General features: G+C 44.2%; 2 protein-coding genes across 2 annotated transcripts; one reads left to right on the top strand and one right to left on the bottom strand.

The window, feature by feature from the left end:
* Window positions 1–2,404: 2,404 nt before the first annotated feature.
* LOC139296315 (inner ear-specific collagen-like) lies at window positions 2,405–5,935 on the bottom strand. The gene is made up of 4 exons (XM_070918674.1): window positions 5,437–5,935; window positions 4,834–4,914; window positions 4,187–4,267; window positions 2,405–3,324 (listed from the first exon to the last, which is right to left on the bottom strand). Exons 1-4 carry the CDS (start codon window positions 5,933–5,935, stop codon window positions 2,405–2,407), a joined length of 1,581 nt encoding a protein of 526 aa, XP_070774775.1.
* A 7,123-nt stretch (window positions 5,936–13,058) lies between these two features.
* proca (protein C (inactivator of coagulation factors Va and VIIIa), a) lies at window positions 13,059–19,366 on the top strand. The gene is made up of 8 exons (XM_070919328.1): window positions 13,059–13,128; window positions 13,723–13,880; window positions 14,834–14,858; window positions 15,312–15,422; window positions 16,358–16,498; window positions 17,418–17,536; window positions 18,114–18,231; window positions 18,780–19,366. The coding sequence occupies exons 1-8, from the start codon at window positions 13,059–13,061 to the stop codon at window positions 19,364–19,366; spliced, it is 1,329 nt and encodes a 442-aa protein (XP_070775429.1).
* The last annotated feature ends 1,127 nt before the right edge of the window (window positions 19,367–20,493 follow it).

Genomic DNA, 20,493 nt, shown 5'->3' with positions numbered 1-20,493 from the left:
ATCGTGTGACCTCGTATTCCTTCTTCAAGACTAAGTTTTTGTCAAAGTTAAAATATAAAAAGTGATTCCACTTGTTCCCTGTGCAGTCTCGCTCAGTATCTGCACTGGGTTCTCAAGTTCTTGTAATCATGTCATTTTGATTAGGAACAGGTGAAACACTCCTCTGGCACTTTTCTTCATGTTTGTTTTACAAAACAAGATTTCTGACTGTTCCAGGTTTTTGGCTCTCAAGACACTTTTAAGTCGTTTTGTGGAGAATTTCGCAATTAGCTAAACCTTGTTAACAACACATCACTGCTTTAACCATGGTTCTCTCAACAGCCCAGGACCCTACCTGTACATGGCTCAAAGCCTCATCTTGAGCCTTCTCTTTCTCCACCATCTTGTTTCCTTCACAGCGTCCCTCCTTACCTGCTCACCTGTTTCTTCTCCGTTTGAACCTCTTCAACTAATCAAGAAAGTCGTTATGATTTAACTCTTAACGCACGGTGCTGATTCACATTTTCTATAAATAAAATCCTATCTCTGCTGCTAAATCAGCGCTCTGATTGAAAGCAGCTACAGGAGAGAAATTACTTTGGCAGATTTATTTTGAGTACAAATTACTTATCTAGACCAAACCGCTTAAAGAAAAATTCAGTTTTACAAAGTGAGTGTTATTGATAGTTTTGGCTAGTATATCTAACCTAGGTAGCCAGCTGAGTCGGCTCAGTTGTGGTGTTGGCACAGTTAGCTGTGTTCTGGCACTGAAAAAGATTTAATGACTGTAGAGATCATAACTGATCTGCCGGAGACAGCCTGAAAACAGAGTGCAATGAGGATGGATTGATATGAGCCTCAAACAGGCCATCATTGAGTTGACTGGATCGACTCGAATGAACTCAGAAGTAGCTCCCAAAGTGAATGGCTAAATGGGGAAAAACTTTAATTAAGTATTCCAAATAATAAATGTTTATAGTAAGAGTCAGCTTTGACTGTTTTCAATTATGTCCTTGGCCTCTTTGGACTGTAACGCTGTTTCTAGCTGAGCTAACTTAAAGATTCATTAGCCAAAACTAAACCAATCTAGGAGGTGAAAAAACTGAATATTCATATACCGCCTGATCGTCTTTCCCTCCACTCAGGAAACAACAGAATGTTTTCTGTGTGAGATGTTTCATTTCTGTCACTGTACAAATATGCCCAGTTAGAAGGCTGTAGGAACTCTGAATCTGCAGTAAAGTTTGGACACTGTCGCTTTTGTTTGAAATGAAATGACTAAAATAAAATGTGGGCGGACTTGTGATCGAAGCAGCCTCTTTGGTTGCGATTTAATTTAATTCTTTCTCGAGCATCAAAATGTATGCATCAGTAACATCTGACAAACCTAAATTATGAAGGCTCTAAAACTAAACTGAAACAAGCTGATCTCATGGATTAAAAATGCGTTTACTCTGAGGATGCAAAGTGCTTTCAAAACATTTACCATTAGAGAAGATCTGAACCTCTACAGTCAACTGAAAAGGTCTGCGGCCAGCTCGGCGGTCTAGCCATGTATTGCGTGTATCAAGTGCATGATCAAATGCATTTGTCAAGCTGGCACATGTAAGCCTACATGCATTTTCATATTTCAGTGAGTGTTGAATCATAAGAGTGAATTTATCTCCACATTTAAAGGGGGGGGTATTCTGCTGCTTAATTTCTGCGTCACCTTTTCTTAATATTCTTAATAATATTCTGTATTCTTAATTATCAAATATCTTCTAGTTACACAAAGTTGTTGTTTGGTTTTTAGAACTCCAATACAACGGGCTGTTTTGAATGTATTAACGCACACGCTGCAAAAACTCAACTATTAAAATTCTGACCTGACGAGGGCGCTAGATGAAAGGTTAAACCATTCATCCTGAGGGGAGCATGAATGTCTGACCCAAACCCCAAATATCAATCTCAAGTCATTGGGATCAATTGGTCACTATCATGGCTATTAAAACAGGACTTGATGAGGAGGAAATTATTTTATTTATTAAATTTGTTTTGCAGTGTAATAACCGCACTCTTATTGGCTATTAGTTCTGCTGGCCCCACCTCTTACCTCCCACCAGACTCTGGGTCTAGAATGACCCAGATTCAGTCCACGAATGGAAGAGACTGAATGTAACGCCTCGATTCCTGTGGGACATCACATGTAGGGGCAGTTCAGATTGGCTTGTTTGAACACTACTTCATCAGATACCAACAGTGAGGAGGACCAGCTACACTTGGACTTGTAAAGCACCACAGTCATTTCTCTGACTTTGACGATTCTGCTTTTCTAGAATACCCCTCCTTTAAAACTTGCGGTTATAAATACACTGAGTGTTTGATTGGATGTGTGTGGATGCTTCGTCTACAACCGTGCGACTGACTGACTGAGTGGAGCCAACTAAGGTTGAGGAGTGGTGGTGCTTGGAGGACCATCCCAGCTGAAGTCTCTCTTCGGAAATGGCTTCAAGTTCCAGTGATGTCGGCCCATGGGCATTTCACAGGAGTCGGGGTGCAGCAGATACCCAGAGAACGTGCTGCTGCTCTCACTGTCGGTGAACATGCCGTTGGTGATGGCGTTTTTCACCTGCAGCCAAACCTGGTCTCCCATGGTGAGGTGGAGGACGACAGTTTGGCTGGTGGTGGCCTGGTTGGTTCCTTCCGTTGTTCTGATTACAGGGTAGAAGTTAAGGAACAAGCCCACCTTAAGAGTCCTTTTTGCAACTGCCAGGTGGAAGGAGAAGACGTAGGTGCCGTTGACGGGGGCCGTGTAGATGCCCATGAGTGGGTTAAAGTGCCCCTGCTGGTTGGTGAGGATGTGTGGGAAAGGAACAGGAAGGTTTTCAGTGGGAAACGACTGGTTGATACATGCGGAGAATGCCGATTGGATGGCCGGGGAGCAGGGCCCAGGCGGCCCCATGAGACCCATGCCGCCCTCGTTGCCTTTTAGCCCCTCGGGGCCCTGTTCACCCTTGGCACCAGTGTCACCTTTGTCCCCCATAGCCCCCTTTTCTCCTGGTCTCCCATCATCGCCATCCACCCCATCTGTGCACTCACACACCCCCTGCTCACCTTGATCACCCTTCTGGCCGTTAAGCCCGGGGTCACCGGGCTTACCCAGGTCACCCTTATCTCCCTTAAGACCTTTGTGTCCCATCGGTCCCTGGACCCCAGGCAGGCCCCGGGCTCCGGCTGGTCCAGGGGTGCCTTGTAGACCCGGTGGACCCTGGACACTCTCGCAGGAGGCAGGGCATGTGCCAGTTTCTCCCTGGGGGCCCTGTGCACCTGCAGGACCTACCAATCCGTGGTCCCCTTTTTCTCCTGGAAACACATCAAGTATATTTGCATTACATTTTGACATAAAGTCAACCTCTTAATCTCCTGATTTCATTTTTGAATTACTGCATTTGCAAATATTTGCTCCAGGCACAGCAGTGACAGCACCCCCACAAAGTAGAGGGATGCGCTCATCCACCTGCTCAGGACTACTCCTCAAGCTTTTGGAAGTTGTTCAGTATGTCAGAAAGTGCTTTTTCGGTTATGAAGGAAAGTAGGTTTGTCTCTTGATGGACAGGTGGCTTTACTTGTTGATAAAGTAATCGCTAACTATTGCTAACTGTAGCTGCCGTCGGCTAGTTAGCTGTGCAGCAAGCGGTCCTCTGAGTTAGCCGACTCAGACCATCTGACTCTCGGAGCCCAGGAGAACCCCTCCTCCTGGCGGTCCACAGCTCCTGTGCTGGGGGTGTAAACACCAACACTCCCCTGGTGCTCCGAGCTAACTGAGCTAACGGCAGCTACAGTTAGCAGCAGTTAGTGGTTACTTTAAAAGTATTATGCTCATTTCAGCTCTATATTTTTATTCTAGGATTCCACTAGAGTAGCTTTGCACGATTCACAATTAAACAAATCCTTTATCTAGAGGATTCACTGAGGGGCTGCATAAAGGGCCAGTAGAAGATAAATAAGGACTTCTTTGAACTGTGAGTCAAGTCCAGGTCCCCTTTAACGATAGCGATGTTACAGTAGATCATAAAACTGCTATACTTTTGACACAGTGATTTGTTATTTGGGAAGGCACTGACAAATGGTGTTGTCCTGGTGACAGTGGCGTCGTGGCGTCCATGTAACTCTGATAACCCGATACATAGAGTGATCTTTTATTTAGGGAGTGATCTTAGCTGACCTTTGAAGCCTCGCTCGCCCTTCATCCCGGTGAAACCAACAGTGCCAGACTGCCCTTTCTCCCCCAGGTCTCCCTTCTGACCTGTAACAACAGACAAAGACAGAAATGATTACAAAAAAAATGAAAAGTAAGACAACATGCCCTCGATTAAGACACACTAAGTTCATATAGATTCATTCAGATGCAAAACAAAGATAAGCTGTGAACATTAAGGCACACACAGCAGACATTTGCATTGTCTACAGTCCAATTTAAAGCCACTGCCTGTAGAATGAAGCATCAGTAGTGACCCTGTGGCAGAACCCTCCTCTGCTCCCCCATGGAGTAGCCCCTGGACAGCTGAGATGAATGGGCTGAAAGCAGACATATGGACCAACTATTTTCACCAGCGTCGTTTTGTTTTTTCTTACTCATCAGAATAATTTGAGAGACGCTATAATCACATAATTCTACACAAAGTGGCTTTTAAGGAGCAATTCAACACAGTTTTCCTGTCTTACCCAGAGTCAGATGTGAAGATGGTGTTTGTGTTATTTTGTCCTCCCCCTTCACTGGACCCTCTACTGTGACAGTGGTGAGTCCAAGCTACACTGTAGGTGTACAGACCAAAACTGCAAGAGTGAACGAGTTCTTGATGAGTTACTCACCCTTCATCCCCTGAGAGCCTGTGAATCCTGGACGACCTTTGAACCCCATCCTTCCTCTTCTCCCGGGACTCCCAGGTGCACCTGATCAAAGATCACATTCAGGTCAGTTTTTACAAAAAAACATCTGGCAACACCATCAGTTTTTGTTCTGTAATTATAGCATTCAAGTCTGAAAAGGGGATCAAACTGCCGACCCTGGCAGTGCCTTGCTACACTGACTGTCTTATTGCTTATATCACAGTCCTGACTTTCCTGTAGAAACCAGTGGTTCCTGAATGTTTTTTGTCATGACCTCCGTTAATTTCTCTCCTGTGAACTGATTTGATTTTTATGGCAAACTGTGCTTGACAAGATTATTTATCTTTCGTACGAAAACATAAGATTTAATGCTTCTACAAGAAGATATTTCTTCCTTAGTTCAGTATCAAGAATGAGTATTACATTGCAGAAGTGGGTGCTTCACTTCAGAAGCTTTGCTGCCACCTGGCACTGATCACAACACTTTGATATCTCAAAGTGGAGTTGAACAAAAACAGAAACACAGCTGCTGTCAGCTTTGAAATGCAGCCGGGAACAACAGGTCATTTAAAGTGATCTACGTACCTGGAGGGCCCCGGTCTCCACGGTCTCCTTTGGGCCCCATGGTGCCCTTACAGTGCGAACAGAGGCAGAAAAAGGGGATCTGGTCGACAGGCGGTGGTAGCGGTGCGTTCAACAGCATGTCACAGATCGCCGTATCAGGCATGGGGGGCATCGCCAGGTCGGTGGCCCCGAGCATCCGGAGATTGTTGGAGCCGTCTGTCATGTTGCCACTGGGTGGCCACGGTTGCATTGTCGGGGGCATCTGCAGAGGGCCACTGCGGGCAGCGGATGACCAGTGGGACTTTCTCTCAGACGACTCAGACGACTCAGACGACTCCGATGACTCCGATGACTCCGACGACTCTGACGACTCCCCCTCATGTGAGCCGGCCCAGTGGTAGGTGTTGGGGTCCATGGCGGAGCCGTCTTCTTCGCTCGACTCCATGGAGGTGCTGTTTGGAAGCAGCATGGCTGAGCAGAGGGAGGAGAGGACGAGGAGTCCCAGCAGCCTTGACAACATCTGGAGGAAGAGGAGGATGATAATTACAGCGAGACAAATCTGCATCTTTACACATCATTCGGTCGAGTGTTCAGTCCGTCTGTCCGTATTTCCATCAAACGTTTTTTAAAAACTTCCAGTTGAGTGAAATCACTTCAACCTGTTTCCAAAAGAAATCAGTTTGTTTCAGGAATTCTCCAGAATGAAGTGTCTTTTTTCCGACTTCTCACAGCATACTGACACTCATCCCCGGAAATGTTTTTAAAACAAATAGATTTGGATCGGAATTCACTTAATGGTTAATAATAATAACAATAATAATAATAATAATATAAATGACATTTCACTGTGTACCTTTATATGAGTACATGTGACAAATAAACTTGGTCGGTTGATAATCTTTGTGTGCTGACTGTAACGTAACAGTTGGATTTGGCCGATACAGCCAACACATCATCCACTAATGTAATAACTATTTAAACAATCTGTTAATTTCCCAAATTGTACCTCAACTGGTCGTTAAGCTCAAGACTAAGACAAAACATTTAAGAAGTGAAATACTGGAATATGGTAAAGAGCTGTGGATTGGCATTACAGTCGTAAAAGAAGAACTTTGTGTTTAATTTATGCAAAACATTTTACAGAAAGTGCTCAAAGAACCAGTCAAACCTGGATTAAATAAACTAAACTAGATGATATTCTAGCTCAGACTCACCGCTCCGTCCGAGTCACGCAGCATCGTCTGGAGAAGGATTTGTGGGAAGATGAGCAGGATGGAGGAGGCTTTGATCCATTTATAAACCTCGCCAGAAACAAAACTTCTTTCAGGCTCCCTCTCACCTGCCGGGCCCACAGACAAAGGCAGAGGACGGGGGGAGGGAGGGGAGGCCTGTCCTCATTGTCCTGCTGAAGAAGAACTGGGCCTTCTGCCTGCGACGTGACCTCCTTCACCATGAAACAGCAAAAATATATTCAGAGCAGAAAGAAGAGGCGCCTCTCTGTTTATCTCTCCATCGTTCTCCACCCTCCTTTTTCTCTCATCATCCTTTCAGAAAACAAGATTCTGCCTTTAATCTCTCCTTTCACAGCTCTTCTTTATTCATCATCCCTCTGCAATCTCTGGAATATTCTGTCTGGTACAATTCATCGTTTGATTTGACCAGTTTGGATTGAAAACCCCAAGATCCAGTTTTCCTCTTTCCAGTAGATTTCCGGTATCGTGTCCCTGCAGAGTTTTGTTCTTGTGATGGAGGAAAAGCCTCTGAAGCAGCATTTGAACCATCCGAGACAAGAAACCAAACTCCACTTTAAAGGGCTAGGCCGTCATATTCCCTGTTTTTTCTCATTATCAACAAATCCAATAAGATAACCCAAACCAACAACATGTCAGTCCGTCTCTCAGTCCTGTCTCACTTCCTGTCTGTGGCTCTCAGCTCTCAGCCCATTGGTTCCTGCTGAAGACCTCACAGATATATAGTTTCCTGTTTAACTGAAATGCCCTCAAACAGCTGCTCGCTGTAGTTTTTATCAAACCAAATCCGGCCCTCAAACAACAATATAAATTAAACTTTTACATTATCTTTAATCTATCTACTGCAGATAACAATATATAACAACAACTTCAACTTTATTATTATCCTGGAGGGAAATCGGTTTTGAGGCTCATGTAAATCCAAATAATCATGACCTTCATCGGAGAATACTGTCCCTCATTCTGCACCGGGCTTTTTCAGTCATTCAGTGCTAGAATGAAGTGTAATATACAAACCAGCTAAGTAACACCGATAAATAATATCCACTTTATTTAAATGAAATCAGCACAGTTTTAGCCTGTTTGACCAGAACAGACTTGTGGAACAGAAATAGCCCTCATGTGTTTGTAAGCTGTGCGATTAGATTATTCCAACACAAGTCAACATGTTTCAAGACTAGTCTACGAACAAGTGTACTTATTCTTGATGTTCAGTGAACAATGTTCTTGTTCTGTCCCGTTAGTGACTCTCACCTCCAGAAAATACTGCAACATATCCGTAAAACACAAGATGGAAACAAGTTGAAATAATAGAAAACAAAATATTCTATATACTATATAATATATATATGACTCCATGATGGACAAAAAGGGCTTGTTAAGGGAGGGATTACTTTGCAGAATATGTATTCATCCTCTAAACAAAGCTGCTGTAACAACACAGTAATCTAACACTGAGAAAGCAGCCAGTTTTCACAATGAGAAGCCTACTTTCATTTCTTTTAGCACATTTAACAGCACAATGACTTCATTCTGTAACAACACCTCAGGGGATTATCTGAATACCTGATATTAATAAGACTAATTACAAACATGAGAAAAAACAGACAGACACAGGTCAGCTGTTTAAAACCGGACTCATATAAGACAAACTGTGACGAACAAGTGTAAAATGATGATCTCATGTCAGACATGAAGCTGACATTTTTGATGATCACTTAAATATCCATTTCTGTACTTTTACTTCTGTAAAGCCCTGAATGAATGCAGTTTTATTGCTGAAGTGTAGGATTTGGGTACTTTCTTCCCTCTCTTCACCTCCATCTCTCCATCTCCCTTTCCCTCTCACTCCTTTCTTCTCTGCTTCCGTCTTTTCTTTGTCACCGTTGTTGTCGATGTGCGATAAGAAGCTCAGACTGAAAACCAGATCTCCTTCAGAAGACTCGCTGCTGCCGTCGTGACCAAAGAAACCATTTCCTGGCGACAACAACAGCTTCAACTGCTGAGAAACTAAAAGTGGACCAAAGACGTTTTGAAGAAAGTTTATCAGTTGAATTCTAATTCGGGGAGTCGCTGCGTCTGGACGTCCCCTAACTCCACCTAAAACCACACACTGTTGTTTTTAGAGGCGTCCGGTGGTCCGGTGGTTAAAACGCTTTCCATGTAACATACATAGAATAGAGCGGAAACATTTAGTCGATTAACTGATTAGCTGAACAATTTTGATTGATTGATCATTGAATCATCATATAATACCAAACATTCTCTGCTTCCAGCTTCTCCAATGTGACGTTTTTCTCTGTTCTCTATCAACTGAATATCTTTGGGGTCTGAACTGCGAAAGTTTTCACAGCTTGTGACATTGTATAGACTAAATGATTAATATTATAATTGAGAAATCGGATTAATAGATAATGAAAACAATCATTAGTTGCAGCCTTGAAGTGGAGCTATAAATAAATCATAAATGATACTCAGATTTACATGACAACACTAATTGTTGAGTTCATGAGGATTTTTGGCGTCAGAGGCAAGAAAAGACTGAGAGACTTTAAGGTCGGATAGTGTTTCGCAGCGGCCTGACTTTTATGTCACTTTCAAAGTTTATCATAAACATAAATTACCGGCCATCTGAGCCTTCAACCAGAAACATTGACTGTACATCAAAACATCTGTCAAGCTGCACTCTGCAGACAAAGAAACAGAAACACAAATCCCATCGTTGAAGCAGTTTGTGGGAAGTGAAGGGGACAAACAGGACGCTGGTCTGAGCACAAAGCAGCGTGCTTTGGAAGACCGCCAGTCCTCGGACCAGCACACTATCGCAAGAAAGGCATGCTTGAGACCGCGCCCTCCCTCGGCCCCTTTCCAAAACGCTGTTCGTCACCCCGTCGCCGAGTCGCCCGTGGAACCAGAGACGGCTCCTTTATGTCCCCGAGCCAGCTTTTATTTTGAAAAATCAAAACAGCCGAGGACACAAAGGTAAACCGAGCCAAGGGAACAAGGCTGAGGCACAAAAGAAGACGAGGAGATGAATAGTTAACCTTAATAAGTGTCCTGGTTTCCACAGCCGGCGGCGCTCAACAACACCCCGGAGGCCGGCCCGGGTTTCACACCTGTACCTGCTCACAGTAAACAAGACCTGCATTCCTGTTTGAAGGGTTTTACTGTGTCTTGATGGAGGGGGTGACGGGCAACCGGAGGTCAGCTGAGGCTCCGCCAGACTGCAGAAATGCAAAAATCTGTCTTCCACGCTACCTTATGGAGAGACGTCACGTTTTTCGAGGGTCATACTACGTACACTACATCTTACGTACACTACATACTACATAAACATTCAGTATGTTGGTGTTCATGGCTGAAGAACTAGAGATTTTCCCGGTTCTGCCCGGTTCTTTGTGTCCGAGACCTAATAATCAATATCTCAGCCCGGTATTCTAGAAGTGACATCCATATTGGATGATTTCATACCTCATTATTTATGCCCAGTGCCAATGTTCAGTGCCAAGGCGTCCTTTATGCTGTGAGGCGGAGAGTTCGGGGGAGTGGATGAACATGTAGTACAGCTTCACTTTCATGCAGATGGGACCTTCACAGACCGTAACCACCGTCCTTCCCTAACCCCACCCATACCTTCACCTTGACCTCATCGTTGTCACCATGTGCAGATATTGTAGAAAGCTAGACTTTTAAAACTGGGTTTGTAAAAGAATCATCCTGTTGACAGGTTGAATATCTATCTCCCAGAGTCTGTAGACGAACTACCTAAGTAGGTAGGTAGGCAGATGGATGGATAAAGCATCATCAATACATTGACCTGCTGTGAAAGGTCACCAACAAAGCCAACGTTCAATCAGGAGGGATTCCTGCTCTCAGCCAGCTCACAGACACTTTTGTTATCCAATCATCTTGTTGCTGTCAGAATTGAAAACTGTTTGTTTCTAGGCTTCAGTTTCTACCTGACAACCCCAACACCTCCAGTGTTAATCACAGCTAGTCTTACCGTCTGTCACGCGTTTGAATACCTCCAAAGAGCTGCTCAGGAATCCTGCTCCCTGTCTCCATCAGGAAATATATTCATGGTGTTTCATGCCATTACTACCGCCAAGAAACGAATACTTTGATTCTCTAATAATCTAATAATCACCACGGACTCCTCGGCTTTTACTGTATTTTTCACCCTGTAGAAAAGTACTTCAGTTTTGTGTCTCGTGTGACTGAATTGGATCTAAAATCAACATCCTGGCCTGGTTCATCTCCTGCCGGTGAAGCATCACTGATCGTATGTGCGTTCTTGTATTAATCACATTGTGGGGACATGAATATGTTGACATAGCCACATTATGGGGACTTACCTCCTGTTTAAAGCTGGTCCCCACAAGGCAAGCCATTAAAGCTTAGGGTTAAGACTTGGGTTTAGTTAGGGTTAAGGTTAGAGCCGGGGTTAGATTAAGTCTCCAGGGAATAGATATAAATCAATGCAACGTCCTCTAAGAGAGCGTCTCTTGATATCTTTCTGATCTCAGAAGTTATTTGATGCCTCAGTCTTTGTACTGTGTGTGTGTGTGTGTGTGTGTGTGTGTGTGTGTTATGTAATTCACATTGAAAAACAAGATGTATCAAGGTCCCAAACGCCTCTTTATGTCTTTATTATCAGCCATCTAACGCTGTCTGTCTGTTGTCACTGAACAGGTAGATCACGTGTTCCTCCTGCTCTGGATTTGTTGCCTCTAAAAGGTGATGTGGAATCAACCAGCCAGTCATATGTCGCTAATCAGCATCAGTTACACTCAGTTCAGTGTACCACCATGTGGAGGTCCTCTGCTCATTCTGGTGGTCAGTGTTTTCATTGTTTCAACCTTCAGAAATGTTTGAATTGGGAATTTGATCAAAAGAAAGAAAATACACTTCAATCAGGCTCGCAAGGGGTTAGTAAGTTAGTGATATAATCAGGGGCCCACCCCAAAGTGCTTTAAAAGTAATCATTCAAATTGTATATAATAATAATAATAATAAAACACAGTAGAGTTCACTAAATCTTCTTTATTTTAGCTGATACTGATCCATTAAGATAAGCTCAGGACGTCTCTACTAAAGTTTCTGTTTACATTCAGTGTTTCTCACCAAAACTCCTTTTTTCAACATTTTGAAACCTGAAATTTTTACATCCATGTTGCACGAGACAAAAAAAATAAGGGACACACCCATAAAAAATGGCTCCATACTGCTACTAGTGGTCAGAAACTCAGCAGGGTGCCTTTAAGTAAATACAACATCACACGTAATCTCAACATACAAGTAGATATATTATTTTCTGCAATGTTCCAGATATGGTAGGTACCACATTTGATGTGACACAAATTTTAGGATGAGTGGCAAAAGGCAAAGAGCGACAGTGGGCAGCGTAGTAAAGTCAATGAAAACCAGCTCTCATTGTGTTCTCCTCACGGAGGAAACTCAAACTATTTTCGTCCTGTTAGTTTCTGATATCAGTCAGCTTGGTGAAGACAGTCGGTCCGCCTTGTGTGTGCGCTGCTGACAGGACAGACGCTGCTGAGGACGGAGACGCTGCAATGGAGGTCGTGGTCGCTGTGGACTGAACGGACGGACGCCTCAGAAGGTTTGACGACAGTCAGAACTTCTTGGGCTTTTGTGAAACGGAGCTCTGACCTGTTGCAGAGGTGAGTGGGTGGAGGTTAAATGTGTGTGTGTGTGTGTGTGTGTGTGTGTGTGTGTGTGTGTGTGTGTGTGTGTGTGTGTGTGTGTGTGTGTGTGTGTGTGTGTGTGTGTGTGTGTGTGTGTGTGTGTGTGGGCAGACAGTGTCCAGCTGCAGACTGTGGACTCTCAGTAAACACTGGCAGTTAGTCATTAACACAGCAGCGAACCATCGTCTCTGTCCACGGCTTCGACTCTTCACACGTAAGTACAAAAACACTCCTCAGGCTCTGAAATCCACTCGTTCTTTTATGTGTTGCTGGTTTCGCGATGTGGCGGTTTTAGAAATCCCGAACCACGGGCCCTGTTGTTCAGGTCGTGGGGTCAAAGGTCGTAAAGGTTCAAACGGGGATGGTCTCCTGCTGTGTGTGCTTGGAGGCCTGAAAATGATCAATATTGTAGAAATGTTTCACTGAAGCTGCCGAGTGATTATTTGAAACATTCAACGAGAACCACATCAGCACAAGATGTGCTTGTGATATTTTCTTCCTGTCTCGTCTCTTCCAGAGTTCATCTTATTAACCTGCTTTAATTTGGTAAGTGCCATTAATGTGGATTATATTATATGTTTGTGTCTCTGTTTCTCACTGGGGCCAGTGGGTAAATATAAACACTGAGGAGGTGAGATGATTGGCTCACGTCTGTCTCGTCTCATTGGCTGCAGGTTAGACTGAGGTCATGTCCCGCCTCGTCCTCTTTGTGTCCGTCATCGTGGCTCTGTGGTCGGCGTCGGTGCTCAGTCTGTCAGGTGGGTGTGCGTGGATGGATCGTCGCGGAGCTCAGTTATAAGAAGACACCTGCTGATTGTGTGTTTGTTTTTGCAGCAGCTCTTCATAAATCCTTCACTAAGTCTGAACAGAAAGTCCATCCTAAGTTCTTAATATCAACTAGCCAGTTTCAAACTAGTGAGCAGGTCTAAATCAGGTTGCATCATTGAAATGTATAAATATCTGAGCTAGTAGAGACTATGTGTGTACATCGTTTACTGCTCAATCGACAGCAATTAACTGTGTAAACAGGAAGTCTCTGTGGCATCACTTCCAAAAAGTCTCATTTTAGAGGCACAGAAGATATATCGCTTGTAACCCTAACCTGTCTGCGTACATGGGGAAATCTTCTGCTGCAGTAATATTCAGTTTATAATGAGAGGGAATTATCCCATCATGCTAAGCTAACTGGCGTTACAAATAATAAGACGTGGACCCTAAAGACTTGACCTCAGAAGGTGCAAGTCTACATCCAGGTGGACAAATAATAAGAAATAAGACAGCAACAGACTGCTATAGTTTAACAACGTTATCTTTAAACGACAGTGCTTCTCTTTGTCCCTCTGCTCCTCCAGTGTTCTCGGACGCTCCGGAGGCTCACATGCTGCTTCGCTCTCGCCGGGCGAACTCCTTCCTGGAGGAGCTGAAACCTGCTTCAATGGAGCGCGAATGTGTGGAGGAAAAATGTGACTTTGAAGAAGCCCGAGAGATTTTCCAAACCAGGGAAGCTACAGTAAGATGTTTTCTGTTTCAGCTGGATGTTGCTTTTGTATTTGACTTGATGACCATTTTCCAAAGACAACAACAACAACAACAACAACAAGCGAACGTGGACGTTGTGAAAAGAGTAATTATGTAATTGAGGTTGATTCTTGCTTAAAATGCATCAACAGGAAAAGGTTTCCAAGGTCTCTTCTCACAGCTGCTGTTTGACCACGATGACAAATTGGTAAAAATAAAAACTTTATGTTGAATTAGTTTCCATGTAAATGAAGGAAATCAATCATGAAACTGATGGATGATTTGGAAAGTGATCAGCAGTGATGTGAAATATCTGCAGTTTGGTCTTTAATAATCCTGGTGGTCGAGGGGTTAAGGCGCTCACTGTGAGTCGCAACATCAAGTTAGTTACTGAACTCAACCAGCCAATCACAGGCAGCCTGCGCCTGCTGCAGCCTGCACCTGCTGCAGCCTGCGCCTGCTGCAGCCTTCACCCACCTGCTGCAGCCTGCGCCTGCTGCAGCCTACACCTGCTGCAGCCTCCACCCACCTGCTGCAGCCTTCACCCACCTGCTGCAGCCTGCGCCTGCTGCAGCCTTCACCCACCTGCTGCAGCCTTCACCCACCTGCTGTCATGTTGTTGTTCCTCTTCTTCTCACACCACTTGTGCTACATGAACCTGTGTTCAAGTTTTAAAAAGTTAAAAAGTGTTTCTGTGATTTGCTGCCATCTTGCTTTTCTCAGCTTTGATAACATTTCAGCTGCAGACTCGTAAGCGGTTCCAGCCTCATCCATCAGTGGTCCATCTGTGATCAATGAAGACCAGATCCAGGCTGCATGCGCAGTTTGGAGAAACAGTGAAAGCATTAAACTGTAATAATAATGAATAAGGAATATTTGTTGGTTGCTCACTGTGATCTCTGAAGTCAGACGAGTTTCTTGACTTTTTGTTTTGTGTGTTTCCAGCTGGAGTTCTGGACGGTGTACACAGGTAAGACGAGTTGGTCCCAACCCTGAACCTGTATCATGTCCATCGGCCTGGTTTTATGTGCCTGGAATGGAAACAGCAGACATTTGAAAAACTCTAAAACACGCTTTTCTAATTCTGATGATGCTGTTGGACCTGCTGCTTCTTCTTGTAGACCAGCATTGGATCCTTGTGGTCTCTCTGTTACCTTTATGTCCACAAAATAAATGCTTGCAGCGAACAATTACAAGTCGGAGGCTGACATGAGCGCTTTCCTCTCAGCTGCTGGCGATTTACACGATGAACACGGCAGAAACACGAAAAACTACAACTTGAGCCTCCAAACGTTTTAGTCGGTGCGACTGTGACCGTCTCGTTGGTGGACATCGCTGTTGTCAGTCTGCACTATGTGACTGAGTGCTTCGTACTGCAGGGCATTGTGGGAAATGTATTCATGTTGACTTGCCTGTGTTTCAGATGGGAACCAGTGTCACTCCAACATGTGTGTCCACGGAGCCTGTGTGGATCTGTACCAAGCCTACGCCTGCCGCTGTAACCGTGGATACGAGGGCAAATACTGTGACCAACGTGAGTCTGGACAAAAAATAGATTTTCTCTCACATTTTAACTGCTTTCTTTGTGATTGAAGGGAATGTTCACAGAACAGAAACTTCTCAAAAGTTTATTAAGAGATTCCTGTTGATTTAAGTAAAAAGTACTTTGCCATGAAGTAACATTTAAAACGTAAATGAAAACTTACCAGCTGGTGGCGCTAATGTACAATTTTGTGTTTCGACGTCTACTGTGTTTCACAAAAAGAAGAGTTTTAGCTGTTTTTCTCGTTTTACTTTCTAAAAATTCAACAACATTCAACACTTCTTCAACGACGTAAACACAGAGACCTGCTCAACCTCATCATACTTTTTAAACCATACTTATGGTGAAAGTGAAATAATATCATTTTGTTTATATAGTACTTTTCAAAAACAAGTTTACAGTGCTTCACCTACAAAACACTAAAATACACTGAATACTGAAGAAATACACTTCAGTCTAGATGTAGAATAAAAATGATAATAGGAATAAAAATAAGACTAAAAACAAATTAAAAGACCGTTTATGAAAAGAGGCTGCTTGCCTGGTTCATAATGGACAGAACCCTCTCTTATGGGCCACCACCAGTAGATCTGCAACTAATAATTATTTTTATTAAAGATTAATCTGCTGATCATTTTCTCAACTAATCAATTAATGGTTTGAGTATTTGGTTATTGATAGGAAAAAAAAGTCAGTTAGGTGACATCTTCAAATGTCTTGTTTTAAAACCCAAAGAGATTCAGTTTATTGTGACGTGTGTTAAAAGAAAAGCAGCAAATTCTCACAGTGAAGAAGCTGAAAGATGACATCAAACGGTTATTAGAAGAGTTGTTAATTAAAGTTCTGCTGATGGACTAATTGATGGATTCTGCTCTCGCTCCTTCTGAAACACATGAATGTCTTAATGTAAATGTGTAAATCATCAGCTCAGACAGCCACCAACTGCTCGGTGGAGAACGGCGGTTGCGACCACGACTGTTGGGAGAGCGAGGACGGCCTGACGAGGAGCTGCAGCTGCGTGAGCGGATACAAGCTGCACGACAACTCCAGGAAATGTGACCCCAAAGGTGAGAAAGTACACGACGTCAGGCGTTAAAACCTTCTATCTACCTGAATGATGGACTCATGTGAACCTTCTGTCGCCCGATAAATCAAGTGCCCAGAGCTTCCTCACGAACCATGTTCTCATATCACTTTGTTATTATTATTCATGTCAACAAGTCAGTGTTGCTCCTGAATTACTGTGAAATGAAGAAAAGAGCAGGTACTGAGCTTTGAGGTTGTTGGTGGAGGGTTAGCAGCAGGCTAGCAGCTGACTTCCTGCCTTCATATTATTCTCATTAGATTATCACATTTGATTGCGGTGATGCTACTTTAGACGTTGTGTCTAACATCAGTTAGCTGCTCGTCCTCATTCATCACAGATCATGTGTTGCATTAGAAATCATTACAGTGGATGTGAATTCTGCGAGATCTTTGGGAAGAATGTATTTGACTTTGATTTTTTAGTCCCATACACTAACATGGAGGGGGCGGGGCTTATGACCTATACTGCGACAGCCCCCAGGGGGCGACAGAGATGTTTTGGCTTCACTTTCAGAGAGCTGTCATGTCGTCCATCTTTATATACAGTCTGTGGTCTGAAGCCACATACAGTCTGTGGTCTGTAGTTCCAACAACTCCAACAGTAAAACTTTCAATCATATCAGATCAATAATTTAAGCCTATAGTATAGTAAGTTAATAGTTATCAGGTTAGATTTAGGACTTAGGCTAAAACAAACTTAAACCTAGCTCTAGTTAAAACGTTGGGGCACCACAGCATCACGCTTGCTTCCAAACAGGGACTTTTTGTTGCAGGTCCTGGTTCTGATGAAGGCAGAAAAGACTAAATTATTGTATTATTTCGTTTGAGAGTTTAGCTGAGAATCAACACCGGAGGGCTGAATGAACCACATACGACCTCTCCCTCTCTTTTTCCCGGCAGGTTCGTCGTCCTGCGGTCAGCTGCTGATCGGCAGGTCGTCGTACACCAAACCGATGGACGGCCTGCTGCCCTGGATGGTGGGAGGGGAGGTGGGAAAGAAGGGGGAGAGTCCCTGGCAGGTAACTGACTGTAGCACACACCGAACAGTCAGGGATCAGTAGCCAGGTTGGGACCATCAGGGCAACGAATCTACATCATTAACACATCGACGCCGGAAACAAGACGGTTTAGTGTCCCGACTCCTCCTGTGAGCTTCCATAGAGACCGATAGATCTGGCTGTGAGACTCGGAGGCAGCCGACAGTTTGAAGACACCTTATTTTATCAGAGACACCGACGGCTGATGTTTGGTTTCTCCTAATTTATTTCAAATCAAACGATAGCTGTAACTTTGGAAATCCCCCTTAGTTGTTTTATCTGAAGGGAACACTTCTGTCCATTTCACATGAGATTTTTCTATTTGTTGTGTTTTTGTCTGAGCTCTTCTCACTAGTTAGAAGTTGGAAAAAGGTGATGTCACGTACTTCCGGGCACCAATCAGCTGCGATCCTTTGGTCGACTTTCCGAACTTCCAAAGGACCACAGCTTTGATTTTTGCTTATTTAGTCATGAGTGTTTCACGTTTGATGTTTCAGAGAAAGACTTGGGAGTTGAATTAAACTTCAGACAGGTTCGACAGGAGGGTTTTTGTGTGCAGGTGCTGTTACTGAACGCCAGAGGGCGTTTTCACTGCGGAGGCGTCCTCATCGATGAGAGCTGGGTCCTGACCGCCGCCCACTGCCTCGACAACAGCCTGAGATTCAGAGTACGACTGGGTGAGTTTTCACAAGAGCTCGTTTTACTGTTTTCAAACGGGTCAGAGGGCCTCATGCAAGCACCACTTACAAGCAGATCCATTCTTTAGAGACAGTTACCAGTGATTTCAGATTTAAATGAATGAGTGGTGCTGAGTCATTACAGATGACTTCATTACAAAACACCTGAATCTGAATGAATTGATCATTTCTTGAAGAATTACTGAATTGGAGGAACTAAAGTTGCATGTAGCGCACAAGAGACCAGCTTTTGAAATGACGTCTGTCATTTTCCTTTTTTCCCGTCAAATATTGTCAGATTTTGTTAAGACATTTTTAAAATGATGAATCTCATTTCAGCAAGAAACTGTGAATACATGAAGATCCATTCACACACTCAACGACACAGATACGCAGCGTCTTTACAACTACATGAACTACATGATCCATGAATCAAAAGTAATTGTTACACTTTTATGAAATATGTAAAGATTCACAAACACAGCAAAGGTCTAATTCAGCTCAGCAGGCGGCTCATCCTGGGGAAACCCTGCGGTCTGTCTCTTCAGGCGACTACGAGCGTCACAGAGACGAAGGCACCGAGGTGACCCTGAGGGTCGTCAAGACTTTCAAGCACCCGAACTACAACAGCAGGACGGTGGACAACGACATCGCCCTGCTGCGTCTGGAGACCCCCACCCGCTTCTCCGAGTACATCGTCCCCGTCTGTCTGCCGGGACACGAGATGGCGGAGCGGGTGCTCCACCTGAACGGCACCCTCACCGTGGTAAGCGGCTGGGGCAAAGACGACCTGGACAGCACCACCTTCAGTTCGGCGCTCAACGTCATCAAAGTCCCGCTGGTCGACCGCAGCATCTGCGCCCACCAGATGTCCCACAACATCTCCGACAACGTCGTCTGCGCCGGGATCCTCGGACAGAGGATGGACGCCTGCGAGGGGGACAGCGGTGGACCGATGGTCACTCTGTACCGAGACACTTGGTTCCTGGTCGGCCTGGTGTCCTGGGGCGAGGGCTGCGGCAGGGTGGACAAGCTGGGCATCTACACCAAGGTGTCCAACTACAATGAGTGGATCAGCAGAGTGCGTGAAGAATGGGACAAAGGTCAACATTCACAAGAACCCCCAAGTGTCTAAACCACCTCAATCCACAACAGTTGATCCAGTCTGGTCTGGTAAACCCACATAAAGGCCTCAGTACAGTAGAGATGTAACACACTTTATAAATAAACTGATTCTGTCTCAAGACGCTTCGGCTTCCTTTTTCACCACGAGGGCCGTTACTTAGTGATGTGGCTAAAAACAATGACGCCGTCCGTTCAAACCTTCGGTCCCGAGTGAAACATTTCAACAGCTTTCAGCTGGTTTGGTAAAAGAATTCAAGTCAGACATTCATGTTCCCCAGAGGACGAATCCTACTGACTTTTCAACTGGTCAGTTTGGATTCTACGTCAGTGTCACACAGGAAGTGCTGCGGTGTAGAGAAACACGTGAAGCGTGAGCGATGAATCCACCGTGTCGGCGGTGGAAAGGCCTCAGTGTGACTCAACAGCGTCAGATGATTTCTGTACGTGTTGCAGCGCCAAGCGAAGTTCAGCCCTTCTCATTTTCTAGGTGTTCTAAGGTTGTTTATTATATATACACGTTCCAAAGGCCCGAGTGGCTGCAGGCTCGTGGAAGGTGACGCAAACTGAAGTGAAGACGCGTCTTGAAACAGGTCGACGTCTCGCCCACTTCTTCTACAGGAAGTACATTACATCACGGATCACACCGTTTTCACTGCAGCAGTCTCATTCAAACAAATGATTTCACAAAGCTGATCACTGGATGATAAGGACTTTATTTCATTTGTCAAGTATTTAAACAGACATGAGTAGAGCAGCAGCGTGGCGCTCAGGCCTGATGTGTTCACACAGCAGGTACCTTGTGAGGTGGTTTATAATGACATCATCATACTTTAAATTATGCTTTTAATTCAGTTCTTAATGGCAGCACCACAAAATGAAGAAGACACACCTGAGATTCACAAACACTCAGACGCCGAGTTCTTTTATCAACAACCAGTCACAAACTGAATCATCGACGTTCAGAGAAAAGAGAAAACACTGAATAATCAACCAGCAGCAGCTTTAAAATGACAGTTGACCGTTCGACCGCCTGCACTGAACATTTATTTGTTTACTTTGACGCTGCATATTAATATATAATATTAACAGTTAGACAGAAGGTCTCATTTTCATCTGTAGTTCAATAAAAGCTCAGAA

This window comes from Enoplosus armatus, chromosome 14 (genome assembly GCF_043641665.1).
Source record: "Enoplosus armatus isolate fEnoArm2 chromosome 14, fEnoArm2.hap1, whole genome shotgun sequence".
Lineage (NCBI taxonomy): Eukaryota > Metazoa > Chordata > Actinopteri > Centrarchiformes > Enoplosidae > Enoplosus > Enoplosus armatus.
Note: the sequence above shows the minus strand (reverse complement) of the source record. Positions and strands in the feature narration are given on the sequence as shown.